Source organism: Saccopteryx leptura, chromosome 1, assembly GCF_036850995.1.
Source record: "Saccopteryx leptura isolate mSacLep1 chromosome 1, mSacLep1_pri_phased_curated, whole genome shotgun sequence".
Classification (NCBI taxonomy): Eukaryota; Metazoa; Chordata; class Mammalia; order Chiroptera; family Emballonuridae; genus Saccopteryx; species Saccopteryx leptura.
The window spans coordinates 246,317,336-246,335,326 of record NC_089503.1 but is presented as its reverse complement, the minus strand read 5'-3'; the positions used below and the strand labels follow the sequence as shown (position 1 = coordinate 246,335,326).

Genomic DNA, 17,991 nt, shown 5'->3' with positions numbered 1-17,991 from the left:
CTATGAAAAAAGAGACGGGGCTCCTACAGAACTGGAATCAAACGGGAAAAATCCCAAGAAGACGGGAATCTTGTAACTACAGGAACTTCACAGAGGAATCCGGTGGGAAGGGATCCTACATCTCAGGACTCTCGATGAATCTGTGGCAAACCCCGGGAAGAAACACCCTGTTGATTAGAATCACTATTTAGTCAGTCTATACATCAGGAACCCCACACACTGGCTCCTGACCGGCAGAGGGCAGGAAAATCGGGCCAGACTCCGCCCTTCCCCGCCTGAGCGGAACCAAAAAGCTCCGGGAACTTGAGTCCGGACTTTTACTTCAGCCCGCGCAGCCGACTGACTACAATTCCCAGGAGGTCTCATGGATCCAGGCCTGCTTCCTGCTCCCTAGTGCGCACGCAATGCCTGCCGGAATACGTAGTCCTGCCACGTCACACCGATCGGTAAACCTACTCTACTCCCACTGTCAGCCCCACCTCCTTCCATGTCCTCCGTCCAGTTTCGACTACTACTCGTGGGAGAGTTGGGCGAGGTGTAGTAATCGCCGCCGGGGCTCGTGTCCACGTCTTCCTCCATTGAACCCGATTTGTGCCGCTTGCTCCTAAGAGGGGAGGGAAGAAGAGGGCAGGCCGGTTACCACGGAGACGCAGGCGGAGGCTTTGCCAACTTTCGGTTTTTAGGAGGCGGGGCGAGAAGGGTACTCTCGCGAGACGTCATGGAAGCCGCAGTCTTTCAGCCAGTTCTGTTAACACCTGTTTCAACCTGCCTATTGCTTGAACGGGGGACATCTAGGTCCAGAAGCAGGAGTCACACAGCAAACTAGCATAGTGCTGACTAAAGCCCCGAGGTCTGGCTGGTCACTTGGCCTACTGTAATCCTCAAACAGTAAGATTATGATCCCATTTTACAGATAAGGAAACAAAGGCAAGCACAAGGTGACCAGCAGCTCATAGACCCAAAACATGTCAGCAAGAATCGGTGTCTTCATTCTCATGGAGTTAGTTTCAAGGGCTGAGCCTATAGGACACAAGCCCAGAGTGGGGTGTCAGAGCTGGGGAAAGAGGCACTTGGGGCTGGGTTTTGAAGGATGAGTAGGCATTTCCCAAAGTGGACCACGAAAAGAGGCATTCCAGGAAAAAGAATGAATCAGCTGGGGCCAGGTGATGGAGGGCAGGGGGTCGTGAAATGCCCAGAGATGGGGACCCAGGCACGTACCCACTGGAGGAAGTGCTGGGTAGCGTTCTTCTCATGCCAGTACTGGCTGGATTCAGGTCGTATGCCAAGTGCCCCTGCAGCTCCCCCAGGGAGAAGTTGGGTCCTGTTCCAGTCACCACAGGTGCTGCAGAGAGTGACAAGATAATGAGGGAAGGGGCAAAGTCCAGGGTTGCAATTTGCCCTGGAGGGTGGGGAGACCCCCTTCCCAAATTGGCCCAGTTCTTTATTTCGCTGAAACTGGCTTTATTCAATGGATCAAAAGACCAAGGCCATCAAGAAAGACCAAGGTAGTGCTGTAAAGCAGAGGCATAGCCAGAGCTGGAACCCAAGCTTTCCAGCACTCCCAGAGGCTGATCTGGATGGGAAGATGATGGTCAGGGTTAAGCAGAACTCCCTGGGATGGGATTCAAATGGGTGTGCCTGAGGGAGTGGGGGTGAGTCCCCAGTAGGTTCAAAGGGAAGACAAGGGGGGGGCAGGAAGCAAAACGGGGAGATTGGGGCCCAATAGGGCCCCCTCCTGGGACAGGGTGGGGTAGGCTCCAGGAAGGAGGGTTACTGGGAATAAGGTTCTTTAGCCTCTCCACTCAGTATTTGGGGTCTATTTCTTGGGGAGGAGCATGCCACCTTCACTTTGGGCTCTGGGAAAGGCCTCGATATTGCCCTTCCTAGGAACCTTGGCTTGGTGACGGGGTGTCTGGAGAGCATGAGGGGGAAAGAGGGTGATGATGGGTTCCTGCCTCCCCCCTCACCCTGAGATCCTTTCCCTCTTGGAGTGTCCATCCTGAAGCCAGTTCTACTTTTCAACGCCCCTTCCCCTGTACAAGCCCCTCCCTTCTCCCCGCTTCCCGCCCAGGGTGGGTGGGGACACTCACTCCGGGACACTTGGATGAGCTCAGTGACACTGAACACACCGGAGGTGACGAAGCTCTCCTGGAAGTCGGTTGTGTCTGGAACAGAAAGAGAATGGGTGTCCGCGGGTGTTTCCCTCGTTGACACCCCCGCGCTTCCCAGACAACAGGGGCTGGACCCAGCCTGGGGAGTCACCCCCTCCACCCCTGCAGTGGTGGGGCTATCCAGCTAAGCCCTTCCAGTCGGATGGGGGAGTGCCTCTGCTCTTACACAGCAGGAATGGACATTCTTTTCTTACTATCTGCAGCCAGTCTCCCCTTCACCTGGTGGGCCCCGGATCCAACCTCACCTTCATGCAGGGCTCCCCAAACTGCAGCAGGCTGCAAGCAGAGGCTGGACGTGGGTTCAAATCCTGACTCAGCTGCCCATTTGGTAGTGATCTTAGGCAAATCCCTTCCCCTCCATGCTCCCTAATCTTGAAAATGGGAACCATTATACCCTGTTGTCTGGGCAGTTGTGAGATAGGATCCAAACTACCTAGGAGGGGCAGGCTTTCTCTCTCCCTTCTTCCCTTCCCTTCCTCCCTTCCCTTCCTCCCTTCCCTCCCTTCTTCCTCCTCTCTCTCTTTCTCTCTTTCCTTTCTTTCTTTAGTGAGAGGACGGGAGATAGTGAGACAGACTCCCACATGCTACTCAACCAGGATCCACCTGGCAACCCCTATCTTGGGCCCATGCTTGAGTCAGCTGAGCTATCCTTAGTGCCTGGGGTGGATGCTTGAACCAATCAAGCCACTAGCTGCCAGAGGGGAAGGGAAAGAGAAGGGGAGAGGGAGGGGAAGAGAGGAAGATGGTCGCCTCTCATGTGCCCTGACCGGGAATCAAACCCTGGATGGATGCCAGGCCAACACTGTACCCACTGAGCCAACCTGCCAGGGCCAGGCTTGCTTTCTTTGCATCAATCATCACTCCAGGCAATGCTGTTGTTTAGTATTCTTCTTCTTCCAGACTGGGAGCTCCATGAAGGCAGGGATTTCTCTGCCCAGGCCCTGATTTGTCCCCAGTGCCTAGACCACAGCCCAGCAAAAACGCTCAGAATCACAGGCTGAGTGGAGAGTCTATAGGCAGCAGTTAAAATTCTGTGTCCTCAGAACCACTCCCACCCAATGTTAAAGGAAGATGGATTTTCCTCTCCAGGATGGGGTGGTTTTTACACAAATGTTCAGAGCAGCATGATTCATGACAGCCCAAACTGGAGACAACCCTGTGTCCACTGATGGATAAATGGATAAACACAATATGGTTCATCCAGACAATAGGATATTTTTCAATCCTAAAAAAGGATGAAGCCACCAACACTCGCTACAACATGGATGGACCTTGAAAACATGAGGCTCAGTGAGAGAAGCCAGACACAAAAGACCACACTGTGTGTGATTCCATTTATGTGAAATGTCCGGAACAGGCAAATCCACAGAGACAAGAGTTAGTCTGTGGTTGCCAGGGGCTGGGGAAGCGGTATGGGGAGTGACTACTAAGGGGGAATGAGGTTTCTTTTGGGGTGATGGAATGTTCTGGAACTAGATAGTGGTGATGGTTACACAACATTGTGAATGTACTTAATGTCACTGAATTTTACATTTTAATATGGTTAGAATGATAAAATTTATCTTAGTATATTTTTATCACAATACAAAATATTTTTTAATATCACAAAGTCCAATGTGAGGTGTGGCGGGCAGGGGTAAAGCAGGCAAGGTTGGGGGAGCTTACTGGGACCTATCTTACACAAAGAGCTCAGAGAAAGTCTCTCTGAGAGGGTTACATTTTATCAAGACCTCAGGGTACCTACCAGTGAATAATAGGTATACAGGAGTTAAAATTTGGGAAGTGCCAAGAACAGCATGTGGCATAGGGTATCCACCTTGTTAGTGTTGGTTACTCTGATTAGGATGATCATAAAGGTGATGTTTCACCATTTCCCTGGGGGCCACAAAGTTCCTGGCAGCAAGAACAGCCTGTGCAAAGGCCCTATGGTTAGAACACGCTTGGCAAGTTGGAGGCCAACAGGGCTGGATCTGGACTTTCCAAATCCTTTCCATTCTTCAAGGTTCTGCTCCCAGCCCTGCCTCAGGGAGAGTGGTCAGAGAGGACAATGGACTGGCAGGCCTGAATCTCTAGGCTTTAGGGGGTGTACTGTATGTGCTGAGAATAGTTCTCTTGGCCCCCAGGGGGCAGCACCAGCCGCAGGCAGCTCACCTTGGTGCTCTAACTGTCTAATACCCTGGATAGGCCAGGAACCCCAGCCTTCCAGGTTATAAGTTTTGTGCCCACCATTTATTGAGCACTTACTATCTTCCAGGCTCATGCTGGGAAGCACAGGGTCACAATATCCCAGAGAATACAGGGCAGTGGACCCCCAGTGTTCAGACAAACGGCTGAGGCTGCTTCCTGCCAACCAAACTGGCCAGCTGGTGTCAGCACGCCCTTCTGCCCTCCCCCACCGGGGTTTCCTGTTTGTGCAGCACTCGCCCAGCTCCATCTCCAGGGGACTCCCTAGCGGGTGGGGAGGAAGTGATTTCCTCCACTAGACGCTGGAGCTCCTCAGAGGACCAGGCCAACCAAGTACAGCTGCCCCGGTCTGCCTTGAACATCTGGCTTAGAGGGAGGCTCCGGGGATCTCAGGAAGCCAAGGAGGACTCCTCACAGATGGCCAGTAAGGAGCAGCCTGGGGGCCTGTGAACCTCCTGGAGCCAGCCAGCCTCCCTGGGTATGGCTGTGCCGGTCCATCCAACAGAATGCCCTCACACACTGGCTGTTCCTTCCTTTTCATCTCTCCTCCTTATCCCTGATGTACCATTCTCTAGTTTCTATTCTCTCTGCTTCTTGCCTCCTTGTTCTCTCTCTACAAATATTTATTCAGCAACCTCTGTGTACCAGGTTCTATTCTAGGCACTGAGGATACAACAATAATCAAGACAGACAAAAACCTCTGCCCTCGAGGAGGTGATGTTCCAGTAGGGGAGATAAGCAAACATATGCAATCACCAACTTTCTCTGAAGGAGATACAACAGAGGGAGGTGATCAATCCAGAGTGGCTGAGGCTGCTTGAGCTGAGGAGCTCAGGGAAGGTCTCTCTGAGGAGTGGGCATTTGAGCTGAGACCTAGGAGATCTGGAGAGAGAGAGCAGATAGCTGTCCAGGCAGAGATCAGAGCACATGCAAAGGCCCTGAATCAGGACCATGCCTGGCATGTTGGAGGAACAAAGAGGAGCCCCATGTAGCTGGAACAGAGGGCGTGAGCAGAGTGAGAGAGTGGGGAAGAGGGGAGAGCAGGGAGGGGAAGGGTGGGCAGGTTATTCAGGATCTTATGGGACAGACTTCGATACCCCCCGCCCCCCCCCACATACCCTGGAGGGCTTAGGGCAGAGGAGGGATGGAACCTGACTCAGGTGCTCCCAGGCACCTTTTGGCTACTTTTGGAAGGACAGACTGAGGGTGTCGGGATGGGGAGAGGGCAGGGCAGAGCAGCTTCCAAATCCTTTCCATTCGTTAGGGCTCTGCTCCTAGTCCTGCTTCAGATAAATTCTCACTTCCCACCTCCCAACATAGAACTGACTTATCCTACTTATTGTTAAATGTCCCATGGGGCTGCAAAGCCCTTTAGGGCCTCTCTTGTGGGATGAGAATCTTGGAGCCCAAATGCTCCCTGGGTGGCTACTTAACCTGTCTGAGCCTCAGTTTCCTCATCTGAAAAATGAAGCAATGACCCTGGCCGATTGTCTCAGTGGATAGGGCACTGGCCCAGAGTGTGGCCATCCCGGGTTTGATCCCCAGTCAGGGAACACATGAGAAGTGACTATCTGCTTCTCTTCCCCTCTCTCTCCCCCTTTTTCTTTTCCCCTCCTGCAGCCAATGGCTCGATTGGTTTGACTGTTGACTCCATGGGCTGAGGATAGCTCAGTTGGTCCAAGTGTTGGCCTCAGGCGCTGAGGATAGTTCAGTTGATTCGAGCACTGGCCCCAAATGGGGGTTGCTGGATGGATCCTGGTCAGGGTGCATGCAGGAGTCTATTTCCTCTCCTCTCACTTAAAAAAATATAAAATAAAACAACACAGCAGCTACCCCATAGCATAGCTATGAGGAATGAACCATCATATATGTGAAGCACACACACAGAGCCACCGGAGCACACAACGGGTAGGGGTGGTCAGAAAATGACTCCCATATAAAAGATGGGGACAGGGCCATGCACTCTACCCCTCGCCTTCCCCAGACTCACCCAGAGTGATGGGCTTGCTATCCTCCTGATCAGAGCCCATCCCAGTCCGGGGACTGCCACTCTGTTCTGCATCTGCAAAGAAAGGCAAGAGTTGGTAACACAGGATGGCCCCTGCACATGCAAGGCCTAGGGGTCTCTGCTTGGCCCCTCCCTTGGCTGCTGCCCCAGAAAGTCATGGATGTCTAGTCAGTCACCTGCAGATACCAGGTGCAGGTCCCTGGGGCTCACGTGTACCCACAGGCTGAAATGTGGCCTCACACACAGGGCGAGAAGCCATGTGCAAGGGCTAGCTCAGTTGTGGGTTAGAGCTCTTCCCCTCTGAGCCTCAGTCCCCTCATCCGTGAAACAGGGTAGCTCATTTAATCCTGCCTCAGTCCCAGGAGGTAGTAGCTATCTTCCCATCTTACAGATGGGGAAACTGAGGGCCAGGAAGATGAGTCCTTGAGCCCTTGGGCCCCTTCCCTTAGGCCTCTGCCTTTGAAGTCCTGAGGGCTTGGCCTTGGGGTGCTAATTAGGGCCCCCAAGGAGGGGGCGGAAGGGTGTTCCTCTGTAGCTGCAATGCCCCCACCCACCTGCCTGGCTTGGGGGCTCCCTCCTGCCCCAGCACCCACCTATCCATCTTATCTAAAAATAATCAGGCTCGCCTGACCAGGTGGCGGTGCAGTAGACAGAGCATTGGACTGGGATACTGAGGACCCAGGTTTGAAACCCCAAGGTCACCAGGTTGAGCATGGGCTCATCACCTTGAGTGCAGGGTCGCTGGCTTGAGTGTGTGATCATAGACATGACCCCATGGTTGCTGGCTTGAAGTCCAAGGTCACTGGCTTGAGCCCAAGGTCTCTGTCTGAGCAAGGGGTCACTCTGCTGTAGTCCCCCAGTCAAAGCACATATGAGAAAACAATCCATGAACAACTAAGGAGCCACAATGAAGAATTGATGCTTTTCATCTCTCTCCTTTCCTGGTTCTCTGTCCCTATCTGTCCCTCTCTCAGTCTCACTCTGTCTCTGTCACACACACACACAAAAATAAATAAATATAAAAATAGAAATAATCAGGCTCCTTGGAAGACGGGTGTAGTAGATAAGACAGTGAGCTCAGCTTTTATTGGTTCCAGTGGCCTGGGTGTTGGGTGATCATGCAAGCTTCCCCTGCAGCCTCCACATCCACCCAGGACCAGGCTGATGGGGCACAGGGCCAGGCCTGACCAGACAGAAGCCAGGACCTACCTGTTTATCTTTCAGGTCAAACAGAAAGGTGGTGGTCACCATCAAATGCCAGAGAGAGAGAGAGAAAGAAAATCTGCCTCTCTCCCCTGTACCTGCCATGCCCCAGAGCGAGAGTTATTGCTGTGTGACCTCAAATAAGTCACTTAACTGTTATGAGCTGCAGTATTCTCTTTCAAATGGGTATGAGCATCACCCAAGCCTGACTGGGTTGCCAGAAGTTGACAAGGAGATAATAAATATGAGTCACTTGGGCTTACATGGTAATGTCCATCACATTGTTAGTATTATCATTAAAGTCCCTAAGATGACCACAGATATGACACCTTATTGTTCCTAGTTTATATGTTCCCTTAAATCCTTAAGCTATTCACAAAGCTGGCATTGTTATTGTACCCATTTTATAGGGAAGGCAAGCAGGGTTAGAATGATGAAAAGGTTCCTACCCCATGCCACTTGTGCTCTGTTATGAGAGTCACAGTTAAACCTTGAATAACACGAAGATTAGGAGCTCTGTTAGAAATCCTTATATAATTTGGCCCAGACGGGCACAGCATTGGCCTCATGGGGGTTGCCAGGTAGATCCCGGTCAGGGGGCATGCGGGAATCTGTCTCTTTATCTCCCCTCCTCTCACTTAAAAAAAATACCCTATATAATTTGACTTCCTCAAAACTTAATAGCCTACTGTTGACCAGAAGATTTACTGATAATGTAAATAGTCAATAACACACAATTTTATATGTTATATGTATTATATACTGTATTCTTACAATAAAGTAAGCTAAAGAAAAAAAGGTTATTCAAAAAAGCATAAGGAAGAGAAAATACATTTACAATATTTATTTTTTTAAAATCTGCGTATAGGCCTGACCTGTAGTGGCGCAGTGGATAAAGCGTCAACCTGGAAATGCTGAGGTCGCCGGTTCGAAACCCTGGGCTTGCCTGGTCAAGGCACATATGGGAGTTGATGCTTCTAGCTCCTCCCCCCGTCTCTCTCTCCTCTCTCTCTCCCTCTCTCCTCTCTAAAAAAATGAATAAATAAAATTTAAAAAAAATTTAAAAAAAAAAGTAGGTTCATGGAACCTACTTAAAAAAAAAAAAAGAAATGCTTTGTTAAAAAAATAAATAAATAAATAAAAATAAAAAATCTGCGTATAACTGGATCCACAGAGTTCAAACCCATGTTTTTCAAGGGTCAACTGTATTTCGTTCATTCTCCTGGGCAGGCAGCCAGACATCCAACACTCTGCGCGTGCGTGAGCCATCTGGCTTCTGGGATCAGATGTTTGAATTCCCATCCGTCTGGGATCCTCAAAGGAGGTGTGGTCGTGGGGAGGTCACTTCCCCTCTGGGGACCTCAGTTCCCTTGGTGTTGTCATGGAGATAATAATAATGATTATACTTCCTAAAACAGTCACAAGCCTTTGCTGTTTGCTTGGCACTACATTGGTGGCTTTGCACACATTGTGTGTTGTACACCTACTGGCTGCCAAGATTAAGGGTGCCATAAACAGCACAGGAGCGGGACCCATACAAGGTCCTGTGCCTCAGTTTCCTATCCAGGAGCAGATGGGGAAGCCACTTCCTGACTTGACTTTGCAGCCTCAGCCGTGGCTGACTGGGCTAGGCATGGCTGGGCAGCAGCCGAGGGAGTGTGCCCGGCTCGGCCCTGAGCCCTTTGGCCACTCCAAGGTTGGGCAGCCAGCAGCCCCTCGGAGTCAGCCAGTCCCTCTTGGATGGCCCTACAGCTGGGCACGGGTGGCTACTCTGTTGGGAAGTGCCCAGCCTGGGCAATCATCCGTTCGGCTCCAGGCCTCAGCCACAGGACCCTCTTCTGGAACCAGTGCCCACATGGACTCAGCAGGCAGCAGTGCCCGGCTGGCACTCAGGAAAGGGGTATGTTTCTTGAGCACTGCCTCTGCGCTTGTGGCTTTGGAATTAGGCAGACAAGGCTGTGGGCCACAGATGCAATGCCTCATTTCTCTCTGTGCCTCACTCTCTTGATCTGTGAGATGGGCACAAACACAGCACCTCCCTCAAAGGCTGCTTATCAGGGAAAAGCTGATAATGCATGCAATAAAGTACCTGAAACAAAGGCTGGGCTGTAGTAAGTATTTTACCAATTGGAGGAGGGGCCTTATTACTATTTTTATGAGCTCTGCTGTTTGTGCCTCAGTTGCTTGGTATCCATTAAAAGCAATTATTACACTAGTAGGCTATGGCTGGCTCTAGGAGCCCTTGTCTCATTGTTCATTCACTCTGTGGCTTCAGGCCAGCCAAACCACCTTCCTTAGCCTTAGTTTCCTCATCTGTAAAATTGGGAAGATAATAAATCCCACCTCCCAGGATTTGTTGAGTTGCCAAAGTCAGCCAATATTAAGTGGAAAAGAGTTGCCACCAACTTGACAATCAATATATGGTAAGTTTGGGGACAGGCTATACACAATACTGGGTTTTTTTGTTTGTTTTTTTAAATTTTATTTATTTATTTATTTTTTAGAGAGACAGAGAGTGAGTCAGAGAGAGGGATAGACAGGGACAGACAGACAGGAACGGAGAGAGATGAGAAGTATCAATCATTAGTATTTTTTTTTTGTTTTTTGTTTTTTATTTTTCTGAAGTTGGAAACGGGGAGGCAGTCAGACAGACTCCCGCATGCGCCCGACTGGGATCCACCCGGCATGCCCACTAGGGGGCGATGCTCTGCCCATCTGGGGCATCGCTCTATTGCAACCAGGGCCATTCTAGCGCCTGAGGCAGAGGCTATGGAGCCATCCTCAGTGCCCGGGCCAACTTTGCTCCAATGGAGCCTTAGCAGTGGGAGGGGAAGAGAGAGACAGAGAGGAAGGAGAGGGGGAGGGGAGGAGAAGCAGATGGGTGCTTCTCCTGTGTGCTCTGGCCGGGAATCGAACCTGGGACTCCCTCACACCAGGCTGACGCTCTACCACTGAGCAAACCGGCCAGGGCAATTATTACTTTTTCATTGCGCGGTGCAACACCTTAGTTGTTCATTGATTGCTTTCTCATATATGCCTTGACCGCAGGCCTTCAGCAGACCGAGTAACCCCTTGCTGGAGCCAGCGACCTTGGGTTCAAGCTGGTGGGCTTTTTGCTCAAACCAGATGAGCCCACGCTCAAGCTGGTGACCTCGGGGTCTCGAACCTGGGTCTTCCGCATTCCAGTCTGACGCTCTATCTACTGTGCCACCGCCTGGTCAGGCCACAATACTGTTTTTTAATTTAATTTTTGTTTCTATTGTTCATTGCTAGCATTTAAAAATGTGATTGGTTTTTTGTGTGTTAATCTTGTATTTTCCAACCTTTGCTGAACTTATTTCTTAGTTCTAAGAGCTTTTTTCTTTCTGAATTCCTCAGGATTTTCTATGTAGACCATGGTTTTTGCAAATAAAATAGGAAGTCTGCCAGACCTGTGGTAATGCAGTGGATAAAAACATCAATCTGTAATGCTGAAGTCATTGGTTTGAAACCCAGCCTGGTCAAGGCACATATGAGAAGCAACTACTATGAGTTGATGCTTCCCACTCCTCCCCTTTATTTCTCTCTCTCTCTCATCCCTCTTTCTAAAAATATTAATAAATAAAATCTTTTTTTTAAAAAAGAAGAGTTTTATTTCTTCCTTTCCAATCTGTATGCCTTTGATTTCCTTTTCTTGCCTTACTGCACTGGCTAGGATTTTCAGGGCAATGTTAAATAGAAGTGTCCTTGCCTTGATTCTGATCTTAGGGAACGGATTCAATCTCTCACCAGTAAGTATGACATTAGCTGTGAGATTCTGTATCCCTTTATTGGATTGAAAAGGATCTCTTCCACCCTGGCCAGTTAGCTCAGTCAGTTAGGGCATGGTCTGAAAACACCAAGGCTATGGCTTTGATCCCCGGTCAGGGCATATACAGGAAGCGACCAATGAATGCACAACTAAATGGAACAACAAATGAATGTTTTTCTCTCTCTCTCTCTCTTTCTCTCTTTTGTCTCTCCCTTCTTCTCTCTAAAAAATCCATCAATAATAATAAAAAAGATCTCTTCCTTTTCCATAGTCCTAGGAAGTACCTTTTCTTTTTTAAATTTTTGCTAAGTTAGAAGCAGCAAGGCAGTCAGACTCCCGCATGCGCCCGACTGGGATAAACCCAGCATGCCCACCAGAGGGCGATGCTCTGCCTATCTGGGGGGTTGCTCCGTTGTGGCCGGAGCCATTCTAGCACCTGAGGTGGAGGCCATGGAGCCATCCTCAGTGCCTGTGCCAACTTTTTCCAATGGAGCCTTTAGTTGTGGGAGGGGAAGAGAAAAATAGAGAGGAAGGAGAGGGGGAAGGGTGGAGAAGCAGATGGGTGCTTCTCCTGTGTGCCCTGACTGGGAATTGAACCCAGGACTTCCACATACCAGGCTGACGCTCTACTGCTGAGCCATCAGGCCAGGGCCGGGAAATACTTTGTAATTTAAATAAGTATAGTTTTTAAGTAATATGATACTGTACTTATATGCCATCTCATTAAATTTTTTTAATTTAATTTTTAGATTGTGGTTAAATACATAACATAAAATTGACCATTTAACCATTTCTAAGTGCATAGCTCAGTGGCATTAAATACATTCACATTTTTGTGCAACCATGCCCACTGTCCATCTCCAGAACTTTCTCATTTCCCCAAACTAGGACTCTGTCCCCATTAAAGACTAACTTGCCACCCCTCCCCCAGCCCCTGGCATCCACCATCTACTTCTGTTTCTATGAATCTAACTCCTCTAAGGACCACATATGAGTAGAGTCACACAGTATTGTCCTTTTGTGACTGGCTTATGCCACTGAGCATAATGTCCTTAAAAGTCTCTCCATGTTGTAACCTGTGTCAGAATTTCCTTCCTTTTTACTATGCCATCTTATTTTTAATCATCTCTAAAACCTCAAGATATTTCTCATTCACTTGCTGACCACCTGCCTGTCATTTGGCTCCTGAAAACTCCCAGCTTCTAGAGCTGTCTAGTGTGGGAGCCACTAGTCACATATGACTTGGCATTAAAATAAACTGAATTGAAATTAAATTAACTTTCAAGACATTAGCCACACTGGTCACCTTTCAATACTCAATAGCCCTATATGGCTGGTGGCGGCCTAACTGGACAGTGTTGAATGCTGCCATCATCACTGAACATTCTACTGGGCTGAGCTGCTCTGGATGTTCCATGCAAAATCGGGGTAGGGTAGGGTGGGGTGGGGAACAGATAATTCCTCCTCCTCCCATGTACTCATACATCCAGTCCTAAAACGGATCTTCCTTTATTCTGAATAGATGTAGCCACAGTAGATGATGTCAAAAGGCCGGCTAATGTCCAATGCCCCAAATGCCCCAGCCTCCAAGTGGGCAGCTTTCAGTTGCTGAGTTCTTACTGTGTTAAGAGCTCCAAGGCACCATCTGATTAAATCCGCCCACTTGATGAGCTTGGTTAACTGTGGCCCAGCTCAGAGAGTCTATTTCCCAAAGCTGATGTCAATTAAAAGTTGCCTGCTTAGCACAGAGGCATCCTGTCCCCAGGATGATGTCTGGGAATATCTGTGCTTGTCACACTGGGTATATTCAGCACCCCTCAGGGTCCAGGATGACCCCCCATGGAGAATGACCTAGCCCAAATTTCAGCAGTGCCATGGGGAGAGACCTGATCTAAATCTATCCATTCTGCCCTGGCCAGTTAGCTCAGCGGTAGAGCGTCGGCCTAGCGTGCGGAGGACCGGGGTTCGATTCCCGGCCAGGGAACACAGGAGAAGCGCCCATTTGCTTCTCCACCCCTCCGCCGCGCTTTCCTCTCTGTCTCTCTCTTCCCCTCCCGCAGCCAAGGCTCCATTGGAGCAAAGATGGCCCGGGCGCTGGAGATGGCTCTGTGGCCTCTGCCTCAGGCGCTAGAGTGGCTCTGGTTGCAACATGGCGACGCCCTGGAGGGGCAGAGCATCGCCCCCTGGTGGGCAGAGCTTCGCCCCATTGTGGGCATGCCGGGTGGATCCCGGTCGGGCGCATGCGGGAGTCTGTCTGACTGTCTCTCCCTGTTTCCAGCTTCAGAAAAATGAAAAAAAAAAAAAAAAAGTAAAAAAAAGTAAATCTATCCATTCTTAGAGGGGGCAAAAATTGGTTCTTGGTGGTGATGGGGAATAAAGGGACTAAAGAATTTTGCTTTTTTATGTATAAAACATACATACACACACACACACACACACACTACACAAATAGTTATATAATATACCCATGACATTAACATTTCATGGGTAAAGGGATTAGGGAATAAATGTCTAAAAAGTCTCTTTAGGGGCAGGCAATAAAGAAAAAAAGGGTCATGTACATTTTTAAAGGGTTGTAAAACAAGGACAGAAACCATATGTGACCTGACAGGTCTAAAACATTCTCTATCTGGCCCTTTACTGTGTGTTCTTAGGCAAGTACTTCTACATCGATGAACCTCCGTTTCCTCATCCATAAACTGTAGTGGACTTACACTACCATTTACCTCTCTCCTTTGATCACTCAGTACCTCCTGGGTGCCAAATACTTGGGGGATACAGCAGTGACTAAGATGGTCAAAAATCTCTGCCCTTGTGGCACTGACATCCTAATGGAGGGAGCAACAGTCAATGAACAAGTAATCATATAAGCCGGGAGGATAATTTTAGGCCTTGCCAAGTGCAAGGGAGGTCTCACAACCCTGAGATGCAAATGGCAGCTCCTGGTGTGTGAGGGGTTGAGACTGGCTCCCAAGAAGGTTGACAAGTTCACTCCTTTTCAGATGGCAAATCCAATAGTTAACAGTGAGTTATTCCTTTGACTATGTAAAGCTGCAAGTTTCACCTCCATTGACTCATTAATTTTCAAAACTTCTCCTAGGAGAGACATGTGATTATCATGCCCATTTTCCAGATTGGGAACCTGACACACCCAACTCCCTTGTAGTAGTCCTGACTGAGGCTGACAACCTTGTTGTACCAGAGAGAGTAAGTAAGTTACCCAAGGCCACACAGCAAAGAAAATAAATAAGCCGAGCTGGTTTTATCTGTTCCTCTCTTAAAAACATAAAAATGGCCTAACCAGGCGGTGGCGCAGTGGATAGAGCGTCGGACTGGGATGCGGAAGATCCAGGTTCGAGACCCCGAGGTTGCCAGCTTGAGCGTGGGCACATCTGGTTTGAGCAAAAGCTCACCGGCTTGAGCCCAAGGTTGCTGGCTCAAGCAAGGGGTTACTCAGTCTGCTGAAGGCCCGTGGTCAAGGCACATATGGGAGAGCAATCAATGAACAACTAAGGTGTTGCAACGCGCAACGAAAGACTGGTGGTTGATGCTTCTCATCTCTCTGTCCCTGTCTATCCCTCTCTCTGAATCTCTCTCTGTCTCTATAAAAATAAATAAATAAATAAAAATAAAAAAAAAACAAAACAAAAAACAAAAACATAAAAATGACACCTATGGAACTTAACCATTGCTTGTTCATGAGCTTTCTCCTGAATTGGTCAACCTTATCCCCCACTCTGAATCCATTTTGCAGACCAGCTTGCTCAGTTTGGCCCTTGGTGTTGCTCAGAACATATTCTCAATAGCATGAGGAAAACGTGGATGGACATACTGTAAAAACTAAAGCAGGACCGCAAAAGCCAGTGAACCGAAGTTTATGCTGTCAGCAGTCGAGCTGGGGAATTCCTAAAAGGTGCCCAGAGATGCGAATACATATTACATGAGCATGGGGTTCCAGGGCTGAAAGGAATCGCTGTGGAGTTCCCAGGGCAAGTGTGGGACTTTCAGAGTCTGTAAAACGCATAGGGTTTTGAAGAAGAGGCAGCAGGTCCCAAACTCATCTGAACTTGGGGCATCTTCTGGAAACTACAGCCATACCCCAAAACCTGGGTCTGAGTCCCAGCTCTGGCACAGCCTGGCGCTGAACCTTGGACTACTCATGTCTCTCTGCCCTCGGAGCCTTGGTTTTCCCTATCTGTAAAATGGGCATTCTTAATTGTTCCCTGTTTATGGGTTTGAGATTTTTAGAACTCAGAGAGGGGAGGGACTGAACACAGATAAGGGGATAAAAACTGTTTTGGTAGAGCATTTTGCCAAACTCAGAAGTTAAATAAACTTTGTCCATCCTCTGCTCACAGCCTTCCAGAGCTCCTACCTCCCTCAGAGAAAGAGCCCAACCCCTCCCTGTGGCCCATAAGGCCCTGCATGACTTTGCCCCCATCCCCACCCAGCCCTCACCTCCTCCCTCACTCACTCTGCTCCAGTCGCATGGGCCTCCTCACTATTCCTCCAACACACCCGGTACAGCCCTGCATGAGGACATTTGCACAGGCTGTTCCCTCTGCACGGAACACTGTTTCCTCAACACCTACATGGCTCACATTCTCCCCTCATTCCAGGACCCTCCCCAAAGATCTCCTTGGAAAGACACACAAGGTTCTTTAGCACCATGCATGAAGCATAGCTAACCACACTCACGCTAGTATAAGAAAGAGCCTGGCCCTCAACAGCTGCTGCATTTCAAGTGACACCCTCATTTGGCTGGGGACCAGTTCTCTCTACTTCCCAGGTCCGTGGGGTGTTCATGTGCAGCTAGAATGTCACCACCCCCTGTAGCCTTTTGCTCAAACAAACACATGATCATGGTGACAATAGAAATGTAACCTGGATCCTGTTGACAGAGTGTACAAACTGTTCTTTCCTGTCCATGGCCATGAGCCCAAATTTGGTCTGTCTCAGCCCATGACAAAGGTGCTGTCATGGCCTCCAGTGCTGCCTTCCTGTCCTGGAGCACCCACCCCCTTCGCACCTGACAACTCCTTTCATCCTGGTGGCTAAAACTTCCACTGTTCGTAACAGGGAGCTCTATATGCCACCCAGAATTCATGTCACAAATGTTTGTTGACCACCTACTACTTGCCTGGCATTGGGTAAATGGCAGAGAGCCAAGGGAGGAGAGACAGACAGGAAAAGAACAAACAGAAGAAGGCTGAGATAATTTCATATGGTTCTAAGTTCCACAGAGGCAATAAAACTGGGTGAGGGGACAGAGAAGGGCTCTGGGGGTGACTTTCAAAATAGAAGTCAGGCAGAACCTCTCTGAGTAGGTGAAATTAACACTGAGGATTTAGAAATGGAAAGAAGTCAGCCATGGGGAGAGCTGCAGCAGGTGGCACAGTAAGTGCAAAGGTCCTGGGGCAGGAATAAACATGGGATGTTTGAAGAACAGACAGACCATGTGGCTCAAACATGGTGAGCAAAGGGGATCAAAGGGTAAAGAAGCTGGACTACTCAGTGCCATGTGGACTGCAGGGAAAAGCTTGGTTGTTATTCTCAAGCACAATGAGGAGTAATATGACTTGATCTATGTTGTATTTTTAAATGTCTGGTTACAAGGATGTAGAGAAAGTGGAACCCTCATATGCCATCAATGAGAATGTAAAATGGTGCAGCCACTGTGGAAAACAGCTTGGAAGTTGCTCAAAAGTTAAACATAGGATTTCCCTATGATCCAATTATCCCACTCCTATATACATACGCCAAAGAATTGAAAGCAAGGACTCAAACAGATATTTGACACCTGTGTTCATAGCATGCATTATTCACAACAGCCAAAAGGTAGAAACAACTCAGGTATCCATTGATAGATGAGTGGATAAACACAATGTGGTTAATTCAAACTATGGAATATTATTCAGCCTTAAAAAGTACGAAAATTCTGACACCGGCTACAAGGTGGATGAACCTCAGTGACATAAACAAGACAAGGACAAATACTGTGTGATTACACTCACAGGAGGTCCTTAAAGTCAGATCCATAGAGACAGAAAGTAGATGGTAGTTGCCAAGGGCTGGGGGAGGGGATGGGGATGGGGAGGGGATGGGGGAGGAGGAGAGGATGGGGAGGAGATGGGAAGGGGATGGGGAGGGGATGGGGGAGGAGGAGAGGATGGGGAGGGGAGGAGGAAGATAGGGAGGGGAGGGGGAGGATGGGGAGGGGAGGGGGAAGGGGAAGGGAGGAGGATGGGGATGGGGAGGATATGGGGATGGGGAGGGGATGGGGGAGAAGGAGAGGATGTGGAGGAGATGGGAAGGGGATGGGGAGGGGGAGGGGATGGGGATGGGGAAGGGGATGGGGAGGGGAAGGGGATGGGGAGGGGGAGGGGATGGGGAGGAGGAGGGGGATGGAGAGCTAGTGTTTAATGGGGACAGAGTTTCAGTTCGGGAAGATGAGAACGTTTTAAGGATGTATGGTGGTGATTCCTGCACAACAATGTGAGTATGCTGACCCATACACATACACAAACACACACAGTCTCTGGCTGTTGAGTAAATTCTGGATTTTGGGGTGCTGGGAGAGCAGGGAGGAGGTATGGGCATGCATCCCAGTTGGCATAATAGCCTGGCTAAGGGTG

At 49.2% G+C, this 17,991-nt stretch overlaps 1 protein-coding gene across 4 annotated transcripts in view; it reads right to left on the bottom strand.

Moving 5' to 3' along the window:
* Positions 1–17,991, bottom strand: part of NFIC (nuclear factor I C) — a 74,778-nt gene that overhangs the window by 22,519 nt on the left and 34,268 nt on the right. For all 4 annotated transcript variants that reach the window (XM_066343497.1, XM_066343488.1, XM_066343507.1 and 1 more), the window contains exons 3-6: positions 6,346–6,417; positions 2,091–2,165; positions 1,219–1,342; positions 480–604 (exon numbers count right to left, since the gene is read on the bottom strand). In XM_066343497.1, the coding sequence (XP_066199594.1) occupies positions 480–604; positions 1,219–1,342; positions 2,091–2,165; positions 6,346–6,417 (396 nt within the window). The remainder of the gene's footprint in view (positions 1–479; positions 605–1,218; positions 1,343–2,090; positions 2,166–6,345; positions 6,418–17,991) is intronic.